The following is a 19961-nucleotide window of genomic DNA, read 5'->3' on the forward strand; positions in this document are numbered from 1 at the left end:
ACTTATTAAATGTAATATAGTATATATTGGGTAAGGACTACATTTTGGGACAGGAATGTTGATCCAGGACCATGTCTTACTTGGCAATATCACGGTGACCGTAACGGTATGATGGATCCGTGCGTCAGGTCTTAAAGTGTCAGCAGCCTAATAGACCTGCTGCCAAATTATGAGATAATATTAAAAATATATATATGGCATTTTTTCCCCATGGTATCAATGGCAAAATTGTGGCCAGTGAAAATGCTGGGTGGCTTGTAACCTTTTAAAACGACTAGCCACAGTGACTGGTGAGTGAAAAAGTTAATGTCAAGCCTTGCTCCTGATTATCTGAATACTTATACAAAATTTGAAAGCTTTAATTTTGTGGACTGTAAAACATGTTAAAACATTTGTGCGTCGTAAATTAGTAAAAATCAAGAATTATCAGTGCTTCTGTGCAGCATGCGTACTCTCACTGAGAATCATTTTACCAGTTCTCTCAGTATCCCTAAGTCGGCCATTTGGGTCTTTGGAGATTAAAAAGTGTGTTGAGTGTCCTGGTTCCTAACATTATCTTTTATCAGATGACAAAAGCCCGTCTCTGAAGCTCTAGTGCATTTTCTAAAGAACCATGCAAACTCTTTTGGCATCAAACCTTTTAAAAATAAAGAGTGTGATATATATTTATATTTGTATTAATGGTTGATGATCACAGTTATAATGACTATCGACTGTACACTGTAAAGAGTGAAAATAGGCAGCTGTTGTTTTTCTACTTTTCATCATTGTGAACCTTAAAAATGAACATTCTTACTGTTTCTGTTGAGATTGAAGTTTGTGTTCTCTGTCATTTTTTATTCTCATGGTTATCATTGTCTGCATGAAACAGAAGTTGCAATATCCTCTATTGATTTCTCAGAATTGTGTGATCTAATCTCACAATTGTGCATCATAAAGTCAGAATTGTGTGATATTAAGTCACATTATGTATATGTTATAAAGTCAGAATTATGAGAAGTTAGGCTAGTCTTTTTTCCCACAGTATTGGACTTTAACTCACAATTGCGAGTTAATTAGAATTGTGAGAAAAAAAAGTCAGAATTGCGGGATAAAAAGTCACAATTATCTTTTAAATTGTTTTATTCTGTGGCAGAAACAAGCTTCCATATATAGCAGAGTGAAACTGCTTCTCAAACAAGAACAAATGTAGGGCGGGACTTGATTTTTTCGATGGGGAATTGATTGGATGGTTGTGGTTTGCTATTGGTCGGTGTCATGTAAGTCATCAGAGATTAAAATTTTTGATTAAAAATGACATGAATGTAAAAATGAATGATGTGCAATTGTGCACAGATAAAAAATGTATAACAAACACTGCAGTATTCCATAAAAAAATAAATAAGAATAATCATTTTCGATTTAATGGTAGTTTTAAAGTTGAGCTTTCGGTGTGCACAAGGACCCTGAATGACAACAAGGTAGGCCTACAACATAGTTACAGAGGTAAAAATACATGTGAACTCTTACATCAGTGAGCTCAGAGTATTTTAGGCTCTCGACTCTGTCGGTGTCATTTTCAGTCTAAAGTAGAGTACGCTAATGGATAACTTCAATCTGCAGTTCACTAGCTTATTTTATTAAAGCAAAATAATGTAGATGTATAACCTAAAGGATGCAGCTGAGAGGATAGTGTATACTACAGTATACTGTTTTCAATGTGAAATCGGCGTCTCCGGAGAATGACAGGCTGACCTTGGCGTGCTTTATTGATATGGAAGGAAGAAATGAGCCAGAGACACCAGACTGGGCCGCGGAGGAGATGGCACAAGTGGCTGGTTTCGGATAATATACTGTAGTAGTGTGCGTAGTTTTTTTTTTTTATTTAATTTTATGGGGACTGGAAGTGCAGTGCAAATAGTTAAAAAAAAGAGAAAGAGGTTGTTATTCGTGTTCAGTTGTGACTGAAAGATGTGGAATGCGTTTGGAAATGGATCAAGCGGGTATGTGAGCAAGGCGCAAGGCTGGGAGTTCGTCCCGTGTCCTCGACTAGAGAGGCCGGGTAAGAAGGTCCAGAGTCCCGCCCGGGTTCGTTCGTTCCCGAGCAACTTCCTGGAGCAGCTTCCACCTGGATCGTCCGATGCGCCGAGTCACGAGCACAGTCCACACACACGCCTTAAAAAGAAACTCGAGGACTTAAAAAAACGCTACGATCACGAGAAAGAGGAGTGGAGGATGGAGAAGGAAATGCTTTTGAGACAAGTTGCTGATATTCAAGTAGCTACAAACACAAGCATGCGACACCAGTGGGTTTTGACCAAGCAGCAGTGTGCGTTTCTCTTATTCTGCGTTGTGTTTACAGGGTGGGGAAAACAGAAGGATATTGTTGGACCTGAAGTGTGTTTTAGAAGAGGTGCAGTCGGGGGTGAAGCGTGAGGAAAGTAGAAGGGGTGAGCTGGAACTGCAGAACATTAAGGATCGATGCGCGTGGGAAGTGGAGCGATCAGAGCTGAAGAGGCGCATTACTCAGGTACGAAACTTAAACAGAAATCTGTCTATTTCTAAAGGTGGTGTACTATTTGTTTAAGGAAACGAAAGTGTTGAAAACAGCTATTCAACATTTGCACCGCAGGGTAAAAAAAAAAAGTTAGGCTAATTGAACACAGACTATCGAGGCATGTTGCCACACTAGATGGGGTAAGTTGTCACAATGTGAAATTTTTGTTTATTGATGCTGAATTGAGAGGAATACATTTTTTTGCCATATGAAATGGAACTAGCCTTTTATATAAATCGAAGATACAAAATATTTACTTGCATTTAAAATGTATTTTACAATAGGCTATACACTCTAAAAAATGCTGGCTTGGTCAATTTTGAGTCAAATATGGACAAACCCTGGCGTTGGGTTGCATTTTTTAAATTGCAATTTTAATCCAACATCGGTTTGTCCATAATTGAATTAAAAAACCCAACATTTTTTACAGTGGATCATGATCCAGCTCTCAGATTTAATCAAAAATATCTTAATTTGTGGTCCAAACGTCTACAGGGTTGGAAAAACAAATTACTGACAGCATTTTCATTTTTGGTTGAACTAACCCTATAAAGTGCAGTGGAAACACTAAGCACAAACCAATTCAGAAAAAAAAAGGAAAATGCAAAAAATATCAAACGAATAGTGTTGTTTTGGCTAACATAAACGCAAATAATGAATTATTTAATAAATAAAATAAACTGGTAACAACCAAATTAACTGATTTTAAGGTAAAAAACATAACATACATGCCAACAAAATTATGATTTTTCAGGTTAAATCAGGTAGTTATAGATCTTTAAGGTAACAATTACAGGTTTTACTAAGTTGTTTAAAAATGAAACAAATCTATATTAGATTATTGCCATTGATGAAGCACACGGATAATGTCAAAGCTTTTAATTATTTGTGTGTTTTCTAATGGTTGTCATTGAGCATAGCTCAGAGATTACACAGGCTTTATGCAACACAAACACTATCAAGTGCAAATATATCCTGTCAACAGCAGCTTTGTGTGCAAGTGGCCTCAGAAGACCAGCTCTTTTGCAGTATTACATCATCATTTTCATCAATGAATTAATCAAAGCAAACTAGTGTGGAAAATAATTGTATCTTCACCTTTCGTATAGAATAGCCTCATTTTTGTTAAAGACACTGTCCAGATCGCCTTGTATTTACTATCCACTGTGAGAGATTTCAATCCAGTCTAAGGCTTTACACTTTATTGTAATTATGAGTTAGTGACTCCGAGAAACTCCTAATACAGTAGTGCAGTCGTCTTTGTTGAGATTTGGATTGTTGTGTGAAGGCATATCTTGTGACGGACTACACCTCAGGACATACACTAGACTCCAACTGCAAAAATCTGCAAAAGAATAACCTAATAATGTGTAGTGGTCTTGTACTGACGATTTGAGGTTTAACGTTGTGAAACTATGGACTCATGTGTCGCTTGACCGCATATGCACTTGTTTAAATTCAGAAAACGATTTGGGTTAAGCCACACCAATCCACCCAATGTATTGGTTGGTGCGGAGAACAGAATTCAGGGAGGGGTCGAAGTGAACCGTAAAAAAAGTTGTTTTCTTTGCAGTCCACATCCTACCACAGCACATACTTTTGTCCCAGTGGATTTCTTCGGTTTACCACTAGACTTTCATAGCGGGGTATTCGCCAGCATATTTCTGATCTTTAAAACAGAGATGAGTCGCTCCAGGGCCCCATCCTCAGGAATGTGAGATGCTAAAGGATTGGTCTTGCTGTCTATTAATAGAGAGCTGTTTTTGCGACATTGTTACACAGACACAGACAGTGCACTGCAACCAGGGTAATTATATTTTAGTCTTAAAACTAGCAGCACCCTTGCACGCTCAACTCTGGTTACATGTCACGTCAGTGTCTCACATGCCCTCGGCTTGTAAACACACGCTGTTAGTGCACCCAGGAGAACTCATAGGGTTAAGGACAGTGTGCCAGCACATTTTACTGCGCTGTTTGTACAAACACTGCTTTGCTCTGGACCGTTGCTATATGAACCATAAATAAGATTCACCTATTTTTGTCTTTGCGGTTGCCCTGATGGTGGAGTATTCAGGTTTAGTCCAATCAAGTCTTGACTTCACAGCTGAGTTGTCAGCTATATTACGGTATTAAGAATTGAATATAGCTGTTTCCATCCAAAGTTGCGAATTTAGCTTATGCACAAAATTGGAATATTGCATAAGACATTTGAGAATAAAGCCGGGTTTCAATCCAATGAGTCGAAGACAACAAAACCCTCACTTCCTGATGAACTAAAAAAGTAAGAGAAGCCACTGTATATAACGATTTTTTGTTCAGAATAAGACTAGATTGGATTTACTTTTAAGGAGTTGTTCACTTTTGAAAAAAACTTTTGCTGATAATTTACTCACCCCCATGTCATCCAAGATGTCCATGTCTTTCTTTCTTCAGTCGAAAAGGAATTAAGGTTTTTGATGAAAACATTCCAGCATTTTTCTCCATATAATGGACTTCAATGGGAACTAAACGGTTCAAGGTCCAAAAGACACTTTCAGTACAAACTGCAAACTATTCAAAGGGCTTTAAACGATTCCAGACGATGAATAAGGGTCTTATCTAGCGAAACGAGCGGTCATTGAAAAAAGAAATAAAAAAGTTTACGTTTTTTAAGCTCAAATGCTCACCTTGCTCTGTTCTGTGATGAGCGTTCGTGACTCTCCTGTTCAAACTGAACGAAAATGAACGAATCTTCATCAAAATGAACGAATCTTTTTTGAGTCATTTGGTTCATTCGACGAACAAAATGACTTGGAAAAACGATTCGTTAATTTTGAGAAAGTCATTTGGTTCATTCAACGAACAAAATGAGCAAAATGACTCGAAAAAAGATTCGTTCATTTTGAGAGTCACGAACGCGCATCACAGAACAGAGCAAGGCGAGCATTTGTGCTTATAAAACTTAAACTTTTTTATTTATTTTTTAAATGACCGCTCGTTTCGCTTGATAAGACCCTTATTCATCGCCTGGTGTCGTTTAAAGCCCTTTGAAGCTGCACTGAAACTCTCATTTGGACCTTGAACCGTTTGGTTCCCATTGAAGTCCATTATATGGAGAAAAATCCTGGAATGTTTTCATCAAAAACCTTAATTTCTTTTCAACTGAAGAAAGAAAGACGTAGACATCTTGGATGACATGGGGGTGAGTAAATTATCAGCAAAAGTTTGTTTAAAAGTGAACTACTCCTTTAAGGTTTCTTTTCCAGAAACACATTTTTTTCAGGGTTCTTTGATAAATTTGAAATAGAAGTCTGAATGCATCCTTGCTGAATAAAGTATTAATAAAAAAATCTAACCTTTTGAACAGGAGTGTGTAGAAGTCTCTAAAACACAACTGGCATAATTCTGAGTTATAACTCATGTAGACTATAGGCCTCAATGACATCAATAGCTTCCATCAGCTGCAGAGTTCAATCAAGCTCTGTGATAAATATGGTTTTAGTGTTTGCTGTCTAGTGCGCTCTCTCCAGGATCATCGGGGGGTCAGCATACCAATGTGGCCTCTCCATTACATGCACTAGTCTGAGCTGTTTATGTCTGGGCATCCAATAAGGCCTTGCTCAGGACCATTTCATCCTGTTGCCAACTACACTCCTCATGATTCTTCCTGTTCAAATGTTTGGTTTTCTTTGTACAACTGTCCCATACACCCATTTCCTCTTTGGTGGTCAGCAAATCCCTGCCTCTCTTCCCCCCACAGCTGGAAGCGCGGGGATGTAGCGTGTCGGGGGACACTGTGAGGAGTAATGAACTAGGGGACACTCTGAAGCGGGAAAGAGCGGAACAAAAGAGGCTTCTGGCAGACACTCACAGCGCAGCGATGGACCTCCGCAGCAGGCTGGACAGCAGCGAGAAGGGCTGGGTGAAGGAGAAATCTGAGCTGCTGGAACGCTTCGAGGCTGAGAGGAAGGAGTGGGAGAACCAGCTCATGGACATGCAGCGGAAGATTGAGGAGGTGAGTCTGCGGATGTGCGCCACTCCCCACATCTCTGCAGAGAGAACCATATCTGCTTTCAAATTAAATGAATCCCTAAGCACTTCTGTTTACTTCCATGCTAAATGAAAGCTCTGCCAGGAAGCCTCGATGGATAATGGGAACACCTAAAATTGGACGCGATGATGTCACATTATATAAACCTTGGAATTTCAAGTGATTGCCAAAGGAAGTTTAGCTCAGACATTCATCAGACTTAAAGGAGAACTCCGGTGCAAAATGAACCTTTGGTCTAATAAAACATTGGTACCTAGTCGACCGTTCTGTAAGATTTGTTTTCATGGTAATCGAATGTAAAGAGTTTTATCTCTAAAAACTGTTTAGCGTATAACGCTAGTAATGGGGGCATTTAATAAGTAAAAAGAAATCGCTAGTTAATACCACTAACAAGGCTCAAAATAGCCCCACACTAACACAGTAACATAATGAGGGTCCCTAAATACAAAACGAAGCATTGAGAACTTTGTAAGTGTACAGACCGTTTAATAATAAGATACTTTATAAAGACAGTCCACTTCGTGTATACAGGCAGCGCCATCTTTGGAAAACAGTCTCGACAAGTCGAACCACGAACGACGTGCCAAGTAAACTGAACTGTATGACGTTCAGCGAACTGTTTGAACGGCGTTCGTGGTTCGACTTGTCGAGACTGATTTCCAAAGATGGCGCCGCCTGTATACACGAAGTGAACTAAAGTGGACTTGAGGTAGAGAAACTGCATCAGTGCATTTGGCAGATACTTCATCCAAAGTGCGTTCAAGCTACGCATCTTATCAGTATGAGCGTTCCTTCAGAATCAAACCCACAACCTAGGTGTTGCAAGCGTTCTGTGCTCTACCAGTTGAGTAGCATGTCCAAGGTTCAATAATGTAACTTTCCATAGGTCTGTCAAATTGTAATTTGACTAAATTCTTAGCTCTAGACCGAGTTTAGTATAAACACTGATCAGACCACCTATGTGTGATTTTAATAACTCTGAAGACTTGTATTAGCTTGCTCAGGTAGGGGTGGGCGATATACCAGTAGAAATGAGTCTATCATTAGGGATTTTGGACTATCGTCTCTATCGCAGTTGCGCTCACGTGATGTTTTCCTTCTGTGCCATCTCGAAAGCTTATTGTTGAATGCGTTTTTAAGCTTTGCAGTTTAAAAACAAGTGATTTTAAACCGTTCAAGCACAATAAGCAGCAAAAGGGGACTCATTTTGTTATATGCGCGCACTTTCTGAGAGGCTGTTTTTGGGCGCGCACATAAAGCTACTGCTCATACTAGAGGTAGACCGATTAATCGGTTGGCCGATTAATCGGTCGATTTTTGGCATTTTTTAACCTAATCGGCATCAGCCAATATCCAAGTATATCAAGCCGATTGTTAGGGAAGCGCATCTGTGGCCAGCCTAGTGTTGCCTGCTGCTAGAGTCATTTTCCAGCCGAGTGAGCAGCAGACCTAAATATGAATGCATTATGTTCGGTTACGGTTATGTCCATTTGTGTTTGTCCGTCAACAAATAAAACTAACCAAAAATACATGTTTCAGGACATTTTTTTGAAAGGATAATATGTTTTTATTGAGAAAGTTTGTCTATGTTAAGTAATTATCATTTCTTTTACATTTTATCTTTCAAATAGAGGTTAAAAACCAAGCAAATATTGGCCAAATATTGGCCAAAAAAAATCGGCAGCATTAATCGGCCATCGGCCGACCCGGATTTCAAAAGATCGGTATCGACATCGGCGTGAAAAAACCATATCGGTCGACCTCTAGCTCATACAGCCTCTGCTTATATAACGCGTGAGTACTAAACTGTTCCTATTAGCGCCTTACTGAACAGTCAAATACACACACTTGTATGTCAAAATGCCAGTCTTTGCGAATATCTCATAGACAAAGTCGTTTATGTCTTAAGTGAACATAATTGATTGAGAAAGAAAGCGCATGTGTATCAGTATATTAGATCACTGTGTTCACTCCTAAAGTGACAACAGCCTAATAAACCTGCTTTGTTCTATTGTATTTTTTAATAGTGCTTAAAGTTTTCAGGTATGCCTGTTTCATTTGTGTCTTTGTTGTAGTTTTGTGTCCTATTGCTTGTAACTATTTTTTGTTCCTATTTTATTTACTTGTATTCAGTGAGCTTTTTTTACTTTTCTTTTTTTAAACTTATATTAATAAGGCTAGTGTTAGTTTTTTTTGTGATTTTGAAATTGTTGAGATTTATGTTGTAAAAACTGTATTTAAAGCAAAAATAACTATATCTTGATTTGTCATTATTCAGTGTTGGGAAAGTTCACTTTCTACACAAACTAGTTCAGTTCACAGATTTTAAAATGAACTAGTTCAGTTCATAGTTCTTTTTTCCATATGTTGCGAGCTTCTTTTTTTAATGTTTATGCAAAGTTTGCACAGAAATTTACGATTTTTCCCATCCTCACCGACCTCGTCATAAAACCCGTTTAAATGATCATACGACACCTCCTCGCTGGCTGCTTTGTCGACGGCGGCCGCGGTGTGACACTGGTGTCTTGTGTTGCCAGATTGGGTGTTTTTTCGCTACATATTAAGGCCTGTTTACGTGTGTTTTAGCCGGGTTTTTACCCTGGAAGGCTCTATAGAAATCTGGCACCCTATTATATGAAGTTAAACTGAGAGAGCGCACGTTCACAGACACCAGAATGAACGTGTTCACAGTAGCGTTCATCAGGCAGTAATATAGTACGTTCAGTTCACGTTCACCCAAAATATGAACGCATTCATGAACTATTATTCATTGAACACGTTCAGGCATAACATTAATATTCTAATATAAGATTTTGGTCATATCGCCCACCCCTATGCTCAGGTGTCTTTTATTAAGGCTGGAGCTAATCTCTGCAGGGCAATGGCCTTCCATGACTGCATTTGTGGGATCCTGCTCTAGTCTGAACCATGACTTAGATTTTTAGTATGTGGTTACATATGCATTTGGCAGACACTTTTATCCAAAGCACCATGTTCAAGCTATTTTATCCGTTCATGCATTTTCTGGGAATCAAAACCACAATCTTGGCATTGTGAGCACTATGCTTTACTACAGGAGTGTCAAAGCCTGGTCCTGGATGGCCAGAGTTTAGTTCTAAAAGTAGTTAAACACACCTGAACTTGCTAACCAAGGTCTTCAGAGTAACTAGAATCTTCCAAGCAATTGTGTTGGAGCTAAATTTAGGAAGGACATTGGCCCTCCAGGAGCAGGATTGGAGACCCCTTCTCTACTGATATGGTGTGGAATAGTAAGTGGTTAAATGTAGAGCAAGAAGGGTCAACGTTGGTCCTGGAGGGCCGCTGTCCTGCAGAGTTTAGCTCCAACCATGAAAAAGACCCTCACCTGTCTGTAGCCTTATGAAGACATTGATTAACTGTGATTGATTAGGTTTGAAGCTAAACTCTGCAGGACAGGGGCACCCCAAGACCAATGTTGCCCATCCCTAATGTAGAGGAAAGGGCATGGCTGGGTTTCTTGTGGAGGTCTGGCATCATATATTTAAACTGGCAAGGGGCAAATGTGTGGGTATTAGAAGATGTACCAAGGACTACATTCACAAATTGATTTGTCTTTTCCAGTTGTACAATGAAGTGAAGGCTCACCGCACAGGATGTTCTCTCAGACCAATTACTGATGGACAAAATGCACTAAGGATCAGCTCATGTTCTGTCAGCACTTTGTCAAGTGAAGTAACCGATCCCTCAGATTCCCAGAGCAATGAGTATTCTGAGGCTCTAACCCAGCAAAGCAATGCAAGCATCGACTCCCAAACAAGTCAACTCAGTCACATCACCAGTGAATCCAGTGACCAGTGCAGCGATCAAAGCAAACTATTAAATCAGCAAAGTACTGGTGAACAAAAGGCCATAGACACTGCAGAGCTGGAAGAAATCCTGGAAACCTGTTTGAAATTGAAAATGGAGAATAAGTCCTGCTTCGTTGGACAAGAAGACCTCCTTAACCCTTTCAAACGATTTCAGAGCATGGAAATAACATGTGGAAGTGACAAAAAGAAGAACAATACTGCCCTTAATGCGGTGAGACTGTTGTTCATAACCCTCTAATCTCAATCTAATCTCTCAGGTGTTTCAAGTACTCGATTGTATTACTTGTATTACATTTTAATTGTATTCCTTTCCTTTTTGCCGCCTTGTTTGCAATGTTATATTGTGTGGTCTGAGGTCTAAGGTTTGCTCTTATTATTCCTCTTATTCATTAACAACTTTTAGGCACTTAAGGAAATTGCCAGTGTGAGTGAAGAACTCTGTAGCTACCAGGATGAAATGAGGAAGCTGCCTGATATTAAGAGGTAAATTGCACACATACCGCTTTTCCACCAAAAAAAGAACTGGTTCGGAACTGGTGCTGGTTCAAAGTTGGTTCAGAGTTGGTTCAACTTGCGAACCGATTCAGAACCTGTTTGTTTTTCCACTGACTAGAGCGCCCAGGGAACGACGTCATTACGTCACTGTGTACCTCGCCATACATCTTAGCTAGAAACGCTTGCAAATGTAACGGAGGCCAGCTAGTAGTTGCTGTGCGAGTAAACCTCACTCCCCGATCTCAATAGGCGCTCCAGCGACAGACGCTAGAGGCTGCAGTTTTTAGCCTCCTTGTTAGCGCGCCTGACTCTCATGTCGGAGACCCGGGTTCGAGGCCCGCTCGGAGCGGGTAGAGTTGGACCCGGTTGTGAGGGGTTACACAAATACAACATTACTTTTGGATTATCTCAACTCGTATACCAGGAAAGCTTTAAAAACAATTGAAATATGTAAGTCTTTTAATCTTTTCGTTTGATATGTCATTTTTTCTGATAAGTTATGTACCCCTGTAATTGTGTCTTTTTTTCTTTCCATTTATTTGTTCTATATTGTGACTTTTCTTCTTTGCTTATAATGTCTTCAATAAAAAATTTTTGCGTTAACATCAAGAATAACAATTACAAAGGCGGACTCCATCGTGTTTCTGCAAATGTTTCTCTTGGCTTTGCGATCCTTTATTATGGTCAGAAAAGATGTTTAGGACACATCTAAACCCGCCCCAGACCCCGACGTAAACATGACGTGGTAAAAGAACAGTTCTAGTCCAGCAAAGAGTTGGTGCCGCTTTGGAACCAGTTCTCCCGGCCGAGAACCGGTTCTTTGGCTGTCGAAACACAAAGAACTGGTTCGCGCAGGTACCGGCTCCGAACCGGCTCTCAAAATGCTTTGGTGGAAAAGGGGCTATTGGTGCTGCATGCATCACAAATGAATCAGATCTTTGCTTCAAAACGATCTCACTTTGTTTGGTTTCCCTCTTAGAAGCCGCAGTGAGTCGATGTTTTTTCCAAGAAAGGCTGAGTTGGCGGAGAGGGTAAAGGAGAATTTGGAAATGGAGGATACAGTTTTGTACTTGAAAAACATGAGTGAAGACCTTAAATCCCTTGATGAGCAATACTGGATGAGCTGGGAAAGTTGTAACATGGAATCACAGCAAAGGGATGTGAAGCCGCCAGACAACGTAAGACAACAAGCCCCTCCCATACCAGTCCGTAGTACATCTTGGTACATTAGCAGTCCTTCAGCTTCAGAATTAGAGTCCAGTGGTACAGAAGAATTGTGTCAACGACCAGGAACCCATCCTGAGAGGAAGTACACCAGCCCCGCAATTGTACGGAAATTTGAGGCGATGCTTCAAGAAAACGAGGGGAAAATTCTGACCGACTCTGGGAATGTCTCCTGCAGTGATCCTGCTGATTCCAAGTGCAATATCAGTTTCTGCCAGAGCCGGTGGTCCTGTGATGGAAGTAGATTTGCCAGCAACAACTCATCCAGACTTGTACCTGTTAAAAGATGCCTTTCCAACATTGACATTGCAGCTGAAGCCACTGATTGCAGTCTAAACCAAATAGATGCTGTGTGCAAAAACGATCTCAAGAGTGCATCTCATCTCATGTACATGCCTACAGATTCTGCTGCACCAATAGACTTCATTTCGCCATATCCCGGCGCTACAGCTACTCCCAGAAATGAGAGACTTGAGCAGAAAACTGCAGAGTTAAACCGTACACTCTTCCAGGCAGGAATGGGTCTTCGGTGTGATGAGGACCTTTCTATGAATGCTTCTACTGATTGTTCTCCAAGTCTACCAGAGGTCATATCTACAGAGAGCCCATCAATGTATGTTGAAGACAATTGGATCTCGGATCTTGTGCCGAAGGAGGAGGGAAGAACGAAGGAAACAAAGGACCTTGTCTCTAAGTCTTCATCTCCAAAGCAGGAATGTATTCTACACAAAGATGTTGAAATTCAACCTTTTCAGACTGAACACACTACACCAACTTCAGTTGACCCAAGTGTTGGAGAAATTGGCGTAAGTCCACCACAGTTGCAGATTCAGATGGAAAGGTGCAGCAAAGTTGTGGATGTTAGTACAGATCAACATCAAGCAGTCAAAAAATCCAAACAGGCCAAAAAGGACATGTGTAGCACCAGGTCTCGGATTTTAGAAGAAAATCCATGGAAGCCCTCGACACTAGCAGCTTATCCTCGTCCAATGGAGTCTAGGTCCAACTATGGAGCTGTTGAGAGGATTCTCAAATGTTACGAGGATTTGGAGAGATCTCAGGAGCAGAAGCAGTCCCAGGCCAGTCCAGGGAAGGAAGAAGACCTTATGGACCTCTTGGAAATGTTGGATATGCAACATGAGCCAAGATCCAGTCAGAGACTAACACACACACCGCACCACAAAGAGACACATGTAACAGTGCAGGTCAGTACTGCACACACTCCCACACATAGACACATGCCTTTCAAACCACAAAAGCACACACTTTCACCCGAGCTCCACACATTCAAACACATGGTAAATAACTCAGCCGGAGAAGTGTATGAGGTGCAAGTGTAGTTGACTATAGTGCACTAAGTAGTAGTTTTTCAAGGAAAGAAGTCATGTTGTACCATATTTAGATGCATTTAGGTCTGAAAGCCTGTTGTGAATGTAGACACGGTTGAAGGGTGTTGTAGCACATGCAACAACTTCAGCCATAGCATACAGGTAAGAAAAAATAGAGACAGTCCAATATTTTTATTAAACATTTTATACCATGGTCTGACTCAATACTCGATTCTGATTGGCCTGAAGGTGTGCAATAAAAAACGTTTAATGCACAGGTAAGTTCCAAGTCACTGTTCTATATTAAAGGTCAAATATTGTGCTGCAAACATCAAAAACAGCTTTAAGTTGACCATGCACTGGGTTGTTTCAAACCAAATTTGGGTCAAATATGGACAAACCCAAATTTTGGGTTAAAAATGCAATAAAAAAAAAAAACATTTGGGTTTGTCCATATTTGACCCAAATTTGGGTTTAAACAACCCAGCATTGTTTAGAGTGTGGTATAATCGGGATAATCCACAGGCGGTTCTTTCCTTACACTTCGTGCATTAAAATTGTTTAATGCACAGCTAGCCGTGGATTATCCCTTACTTATTTCTGACGTCATCTAAGGTTATTAGATGGTTTCTTTGGGTGCTGTACAGCGATACACACTGTAATTGGCTTTATGCACAGCTGCACTACTTCCTGAACTTCAGCCAGCTCCTTGTTTCCTGTCTGTCATTATTGGACAAATTGATTAATTCAGGTGTTCCTGACCTCAGTAGTCACGGCAACAAAAATCAGACACACCTGAATTAATCAAGTTTGTCCAATAATGGAAGACAGGAAACAAGGAGCTGGCTGACGTTCAGTAAGTAGCGCAGCTGTGCATAAAGCCAATTGGTGAATCTGTTTTATCAGAATATGATTCATCAATAAATAACAGTAAATGGACATTGCTTAGAAAAATTCCCTCTAAATCTACAACCGAAAGTCTTTTCTCGTGTCTGGAAATAGTCTATTTAGAATGTATTGTTAAAATACCTCATTCCCACAAAACCATCTAAGCAGCACAATTAAAATTCCTTAAGTTGAATTTGAGTCAGAAAATATTGGCAGATTGAAGCTTCTTATTGTTGAAGGCTTTAAGTGGAAAGAATTAGTGGCACCAAGTTTAATTTACATCTTTCATGTCTAGCACTTTAGACAACCTCAATTAGCTGTTTTTATAGGAGGCAAAGGTATGTGGTGCAGTTACAGAAATATGTACCGTGGCCAGTGTTCCTCTGCACGGACCGCTTTTGTACATTGCACAGGATTGCTGGAAATGATTGTCAGATAATGACTCAGAAAGCATCAGAGAGATTTAATCAGTTCTTTTAATTTAGTTAGTTCTAGAATGGAGAACATATGCTGGAAACAAAAGTGCAACCATTTCCTTTAAATGCAGTGGCACTGAAAGAAAAAAAAAATACTTTGTGTAAAAATTCTGTATAAAAAATTAAGCACTCGGTCCCTTTACACTGTAAAAACGAACGCGACTGAATATGTTAAATCTAATCAATAAAATTGAGTCAACAGATTACAATCAATTATTTATTAAATTTAACTAATTAGAATTGAGTAAGAATTAACCATGTGAATTTCTTAAAAGAAATATCGGAAAAATAGACTGATGTCAAAGATGAATTAAGAACTCTTTTTTTCTTTTACGGCCAGCATTGAAGACACCTGATGATAACAAGCAGGTCAAACGATTGTGAAATAATGATTATGTTAAAATACAACCAACACCATCAGATCATCTTTTCAATTTGTTCATAACAGCCAAACAACATCTAAAGTTAATGATATAGTTGGGTCAAGAGCCCAACTAAAACACACACTGATCTCCATAATGGTGACTTAGCATTTCCTTCAGGGATTCTGCTTGTTAACATCAGGTGTCTGCAATGTTGCAATAAAAAAAGAGTTCTTAATTCACTGTAAAAATGAATATGCTTTATCTAATCAATAGAATTGTGGCAACAGATTACAAGCAATATTATTAATTAAAGTTAACAAATTAGAATTGAGTAATAATTAATCAAATTATTCCTTAAAAGTTAACCATTTAAAATGAGTAAAGTTTACACCAAAAAAATGTAACAAAAATATCTCACTAACAGACAGATGTCAAAGATTAATTAAGAACTCTGTATTTTATATTGCCAACATTGTAGACACCTGATGTTAACAAGCAGAATCACCTATGCTATCTCACTACCAATTCGTACGAATTCGTACGAGTGATTCAAAAGTGGCTAATTCGTACTAATTCATACGACCTCACTCGTACGAATTTGTACGATTTGTCTAAACCCACATGACGGTTATGTTTAGGGGCGGGGTCAGGGGTAGGTCATTCGTACGAATTGGCTAATTCGTAAAATATGTACGATTTAGCTAATTCGTACGAGTGAGGTCGTACGAATTGTTACGAATTAGCCACCTCGTAAAATTCGTACGAATTCCTGTGAGATCGGGTTGGAATCATGGAAGGAGAAAACCGTAATCAAACCTAAAACAAACACAGATCACCATAATGGTGACTTAAATTTATGTTTTTTTGGTTGTTGTTCTAAGTTTTACTCATTTTAAATGGTTACATTTTAAGGAATTAATTTGATTAATTATTACTCAATTCGAATTTGTTACATTTAATTAATAATTTTGCTTGTAATCTGTTGCCACAATTTTTTTTTAATTAGATAATATTCATTTTTACAGTGTTCATCTTAGACGTCAGTCTGTTTTTCCGATATTTTTGTTTAAATTCTACTCAATTTAAATGGTTAACTTTTAAAAAATGAATTGGGTTAATTATTACTCAATTCTAATTTGTTAAATTTAAAAAATAATATTGATTGTAATCTGTTGACTCAATTTTATTGATTAGATTTCACATATTCAGTCGTATTCATTTTTACAGTAGTGTAGTTTTCATTACTGTATTGGACACATTTGTGATTAAAATCAGTTGTACTTTATCAGTATACTTTACAATATATACTTTCTCTGCAGTTGGCATTAGAATAATTTCAATTGGGCTCCTTTTTTTATTTATTTTGGTGAGAAACATGACCTGGGCATTTCCAAATGTTCTGTACATGAAAGCGCACAGAGTAGCTGCGGCGTGCTGTTGACAGGAATATTTAAACCCGATGATATTTCATTAAAATATTTGTCTCAACAGCAAGGCAAAGAGTCCTCTGTAACTATCAAGAAGAGCTTTTCACGACCCGTGTGTCCGGCAAAGAGGCGTTTGCCCTCTCGTTGGGCAAGCCGCTCGCCCGTCTCATCTGCATCATCTCCCTCACCCCCACCCACAGTCTTCACCCAGAGACAAACACTCGCCTACCACACCTTTCACACAGAGACAGTGATCTAAATCTGCGTTAGATACAGTCCAATGCCTGTGTAAATAACACTGTGACTGTTCAAATGTTGTGTACATTTCTGTAACCATGAAATCTAACTGCCTTTTTCATTCTTTTGTTTACATTTTATTTCTACCAGACAGAGTGACTTAAAAGTTCACAAATGATGGTTTCTGTTTTTATAAACCAGTCTCTTATATTGTATAGCTGCCAATGTAGACCTGTTTTCTGTCTATGCTTCACATGTGGCCTCCTGTGTGTGTGTGTGTGTGTGTGAGGTCTGATTGATAATATCAAAGCCTGTTTCACATCAAATTTGTTATACCTTTACCACCTTAACCAAAATGACTCGTTAATATAGAAACAAATGGATTCTACACTTAGTTTAAGTGCTAATCTGACGTGAGACATATCATTTAGACAATGCCTTTGCAGTTCTTTTTCTTAATTAATATACCAAGTGTATTGAGCATTTATACAAATAAATAAAATATTGACACGCATTCTTAGATTTAAATGTGTTTTATTCATTACCTATTTAGTCTCGTCTGGAGCCACATACTCATGGCCATTTACAAAGTTAAAATTGGGGTGTGCTTTTTTGCATCAGATTAAACGGATAGTTGACTCAAAAAATTAAAATCATGTCGTTTGAAACCCATAAAACCATCTTCAGAACACAAATTAAGATCTTTTTAATGAAATATGAGATTTTATGGTTGAAATTTTGAGCTAAACCGCTCAAATCGTATGGATTAGTTTTACGATCTCTTTATGAACTTTTTGAAGCGTCAAAGTGGTTGTTGTGTAGCTGTCAATGGAAGGACAAATCTCTCAGATTTCATCAAAAAGATCTTAATTTGTGTCCTGAAGATGAACGAATGTCTTACGGGTTTGGACCGACATGAACGTGAGAAAATGATGATATAATTTTTTATTTTTGGGTGAACTGTCCCTTTAAGAGCCTTGCTTGAACCAATTGCCATTCATCCTGGAAGTATTTTGATCCTGAGCAAAGAAAAGTCAGTGAACATTTTCCCTTCTCTCCATGTAGTGTAATACCATGAAAAAAAAAAAAAAAAAAAAAAAAAACACAGCAAGACAAAACTCTAAAACATCTATGATTTTGTAAATAAAAGCAGAAGAATGTTTTTGATTAAAGGGGCAGACAGGCGCCACAAGTTTATGTATTCAATAAGGATTAAACCTGTTTCCTTAATCTTTTCCCACAACCATAAGGGCTCAATATGCCCCTAAAAATGTTACTTTGAATACAGTGTCTGAAGTACAGTTCATTTTACACATTGAATGTGAATTCCTCACATCCCTGGATCCAAAAATCTATTTTAGTCAACTACGAGTGTAGACATTTGGTCTCCAACCTTGCTCTTTTGAGTCGCTTACAGAATTAAGTCAGGAAAAAATGTTTTTGCAGCTGCAGTATCCTGTCAGAAAACCTTAGCCAACATGCCAGGACAAAGATCGCCTTCCCCCGGCGCAAATCAACTCTTCATTGTCCACATTTATTCCACTTCACTCAAACATCTTTCCCAACAGGAAGCCAGGAGCCCCACATTGGCATCTCAGACTGGAGATGAAGCATCTGTCAACCTCTCACTTCTGAAACTTGATGACACTTCACTACACCGCTCCAAGAGTAGGCTACTACTACACTCTTAGAAAAAAAAAAAAGATTCAATGGGGCTATAGAATTTAAAATAGGCTACTTTGAAGTTTAACTGGTCGTTTCAGTTTATTTCTAGAGATAAAGTAGCTGTTAAATACAGAAATCCCCATGACGGGAACCCCTAAAAGGAATATAGAAATAGAACCTGACTAGACATTATTTTAATAGTGTATAATTGTGGTTGCATCATGTACATACCTGGCTAGGCTGCATGGTTTCATGTTAGAGATGTTCCTCAAAAAATCAACCAAGAAATTACATTTTAGGCTACTGCTTAGTATGGACTGGGGACAGTCTGTGGAGAGATATATCTTTTTAAACAAAACACTGGCTTAAAAAAAAAAAGTAAGGGTTAAACGAAATAATGCAGTAGTCTACCTATCTCTGTTGCTATGCTCTCCTCCTCAGACGAACGCGCGAGCGTCTGTTTGGCGCCAGATAAAAATACGCGCGCAGACGCCTGTCTGTCCCGCTGTGACGGGTAACATAAAACTCTAAAGACCTATAAATATTAACCACTAAATAATTTAAACTGCAACGCAGTCTTTTCCTTAATAACCGGTACTGTCAACCAGGCTGTAGAATTGCACAGAATTAGATAATACATTTGATAATAGGCCTATTGATTATATTTTTTTAGTTAATGTTAGAATCAGGTATAAAAAATAACTTTAACGTTGCCTCCGTGCTATTGCAAATCTATTTTGCGTTAAGTCATGTCTAGATCGTATTTGTGAGTTGAAAGCACATGAACAATACCACACTGTCATAAAATACGGAAGCTCGGGATTTTCTGCCCCCATCTTTACGAGTTGGGGGTGTTGTTCACTGAGAAACATGGTGGAATAGTAGCCTAATTAAAAATAATGATTGCAGTTATATTGTCAGGATTTTCCTTTTAAAGCGAAGTTAATTGCCTGCACAGAATATGATGACATTATGTTGAAATGAAAAAAAGCAAAACACACCTGATGCACATTTGTTCTTCATTTTCTAGAAGCTAATAGAGTTTAAGGACATTGCTGTATTTTTGTGTAATTAATTAGGAGAAAGTATAGCCTACACCGCCATCTTACTCTGATGAAAGTTACTTGAACACACCTGCACTTCTCGAAGACACGAAACGAGCGGGTTGTCTGAGAAAACAGTATATCATTTTTACCTCTTGTAAACACAGCCACGTCCAAGTGATCTGAAGGCACGGGCGCTTCGGTCTTCTCGTTTTCTCACGCAAACCGCTCGTTTTGTCTTAGGCCATCAATGTGTACTTACATTTATGAGTCATTAAATCATGTTTAATTTGGACTTCTCTGTGCATGCTCTTTGAGGTGGTGATGACCATACATTATTTGACTGACAGACAAGAACGGTTTGACCTAAAAATATAAAAATTGAAAATACTATGGAAA

The 19961-nt window shown here is 38.8% G+C and overlaps 1 protein-coding gene across 1 annotated transcript; it reads left to right on the plus strand.

The window, feature by feature from the left end:
• Positions 1-14: 14 nt before the first annotated feature.
• On the plus strand, positions 15-17368 carry mtcl3a (MTCL family member 3a). The gene is made up of 7 exons (XM_039651312.2): positions 15-2256; positions 2342-2509; positions 6276-6530; positions 10167-10625; positions 10818-10897; positions 11889-13338; positions 16682-17368. The coding sequence occupies exons 1-7, from the start codon at positions 1951-1953 to the stop codon at positions 16874-16876; spliced, it is 2913 nt and encodes a 970-aa protein (XP_039507246.2). The 5' UTR covers positions 15-1950; the 3' UTR covers positions 16877-17368.
• The last annotated feature ends 2593 nt before the right edge of the window (positions 17369-19961 follow it).

This window comes from Pimephales promelas, chromosome 12 (genome assembly GCF_988280905.1).
Source record: "Pimephales promelas chromosome 12, fPimPro1.hap1.1, whole genome shotgun sequence".
NCBI lineage: Eukaryota > Metazoa > Chordata > Actinopteri > Cypriniformes > Leuciscidae > Pimephales > Pimephales promelas.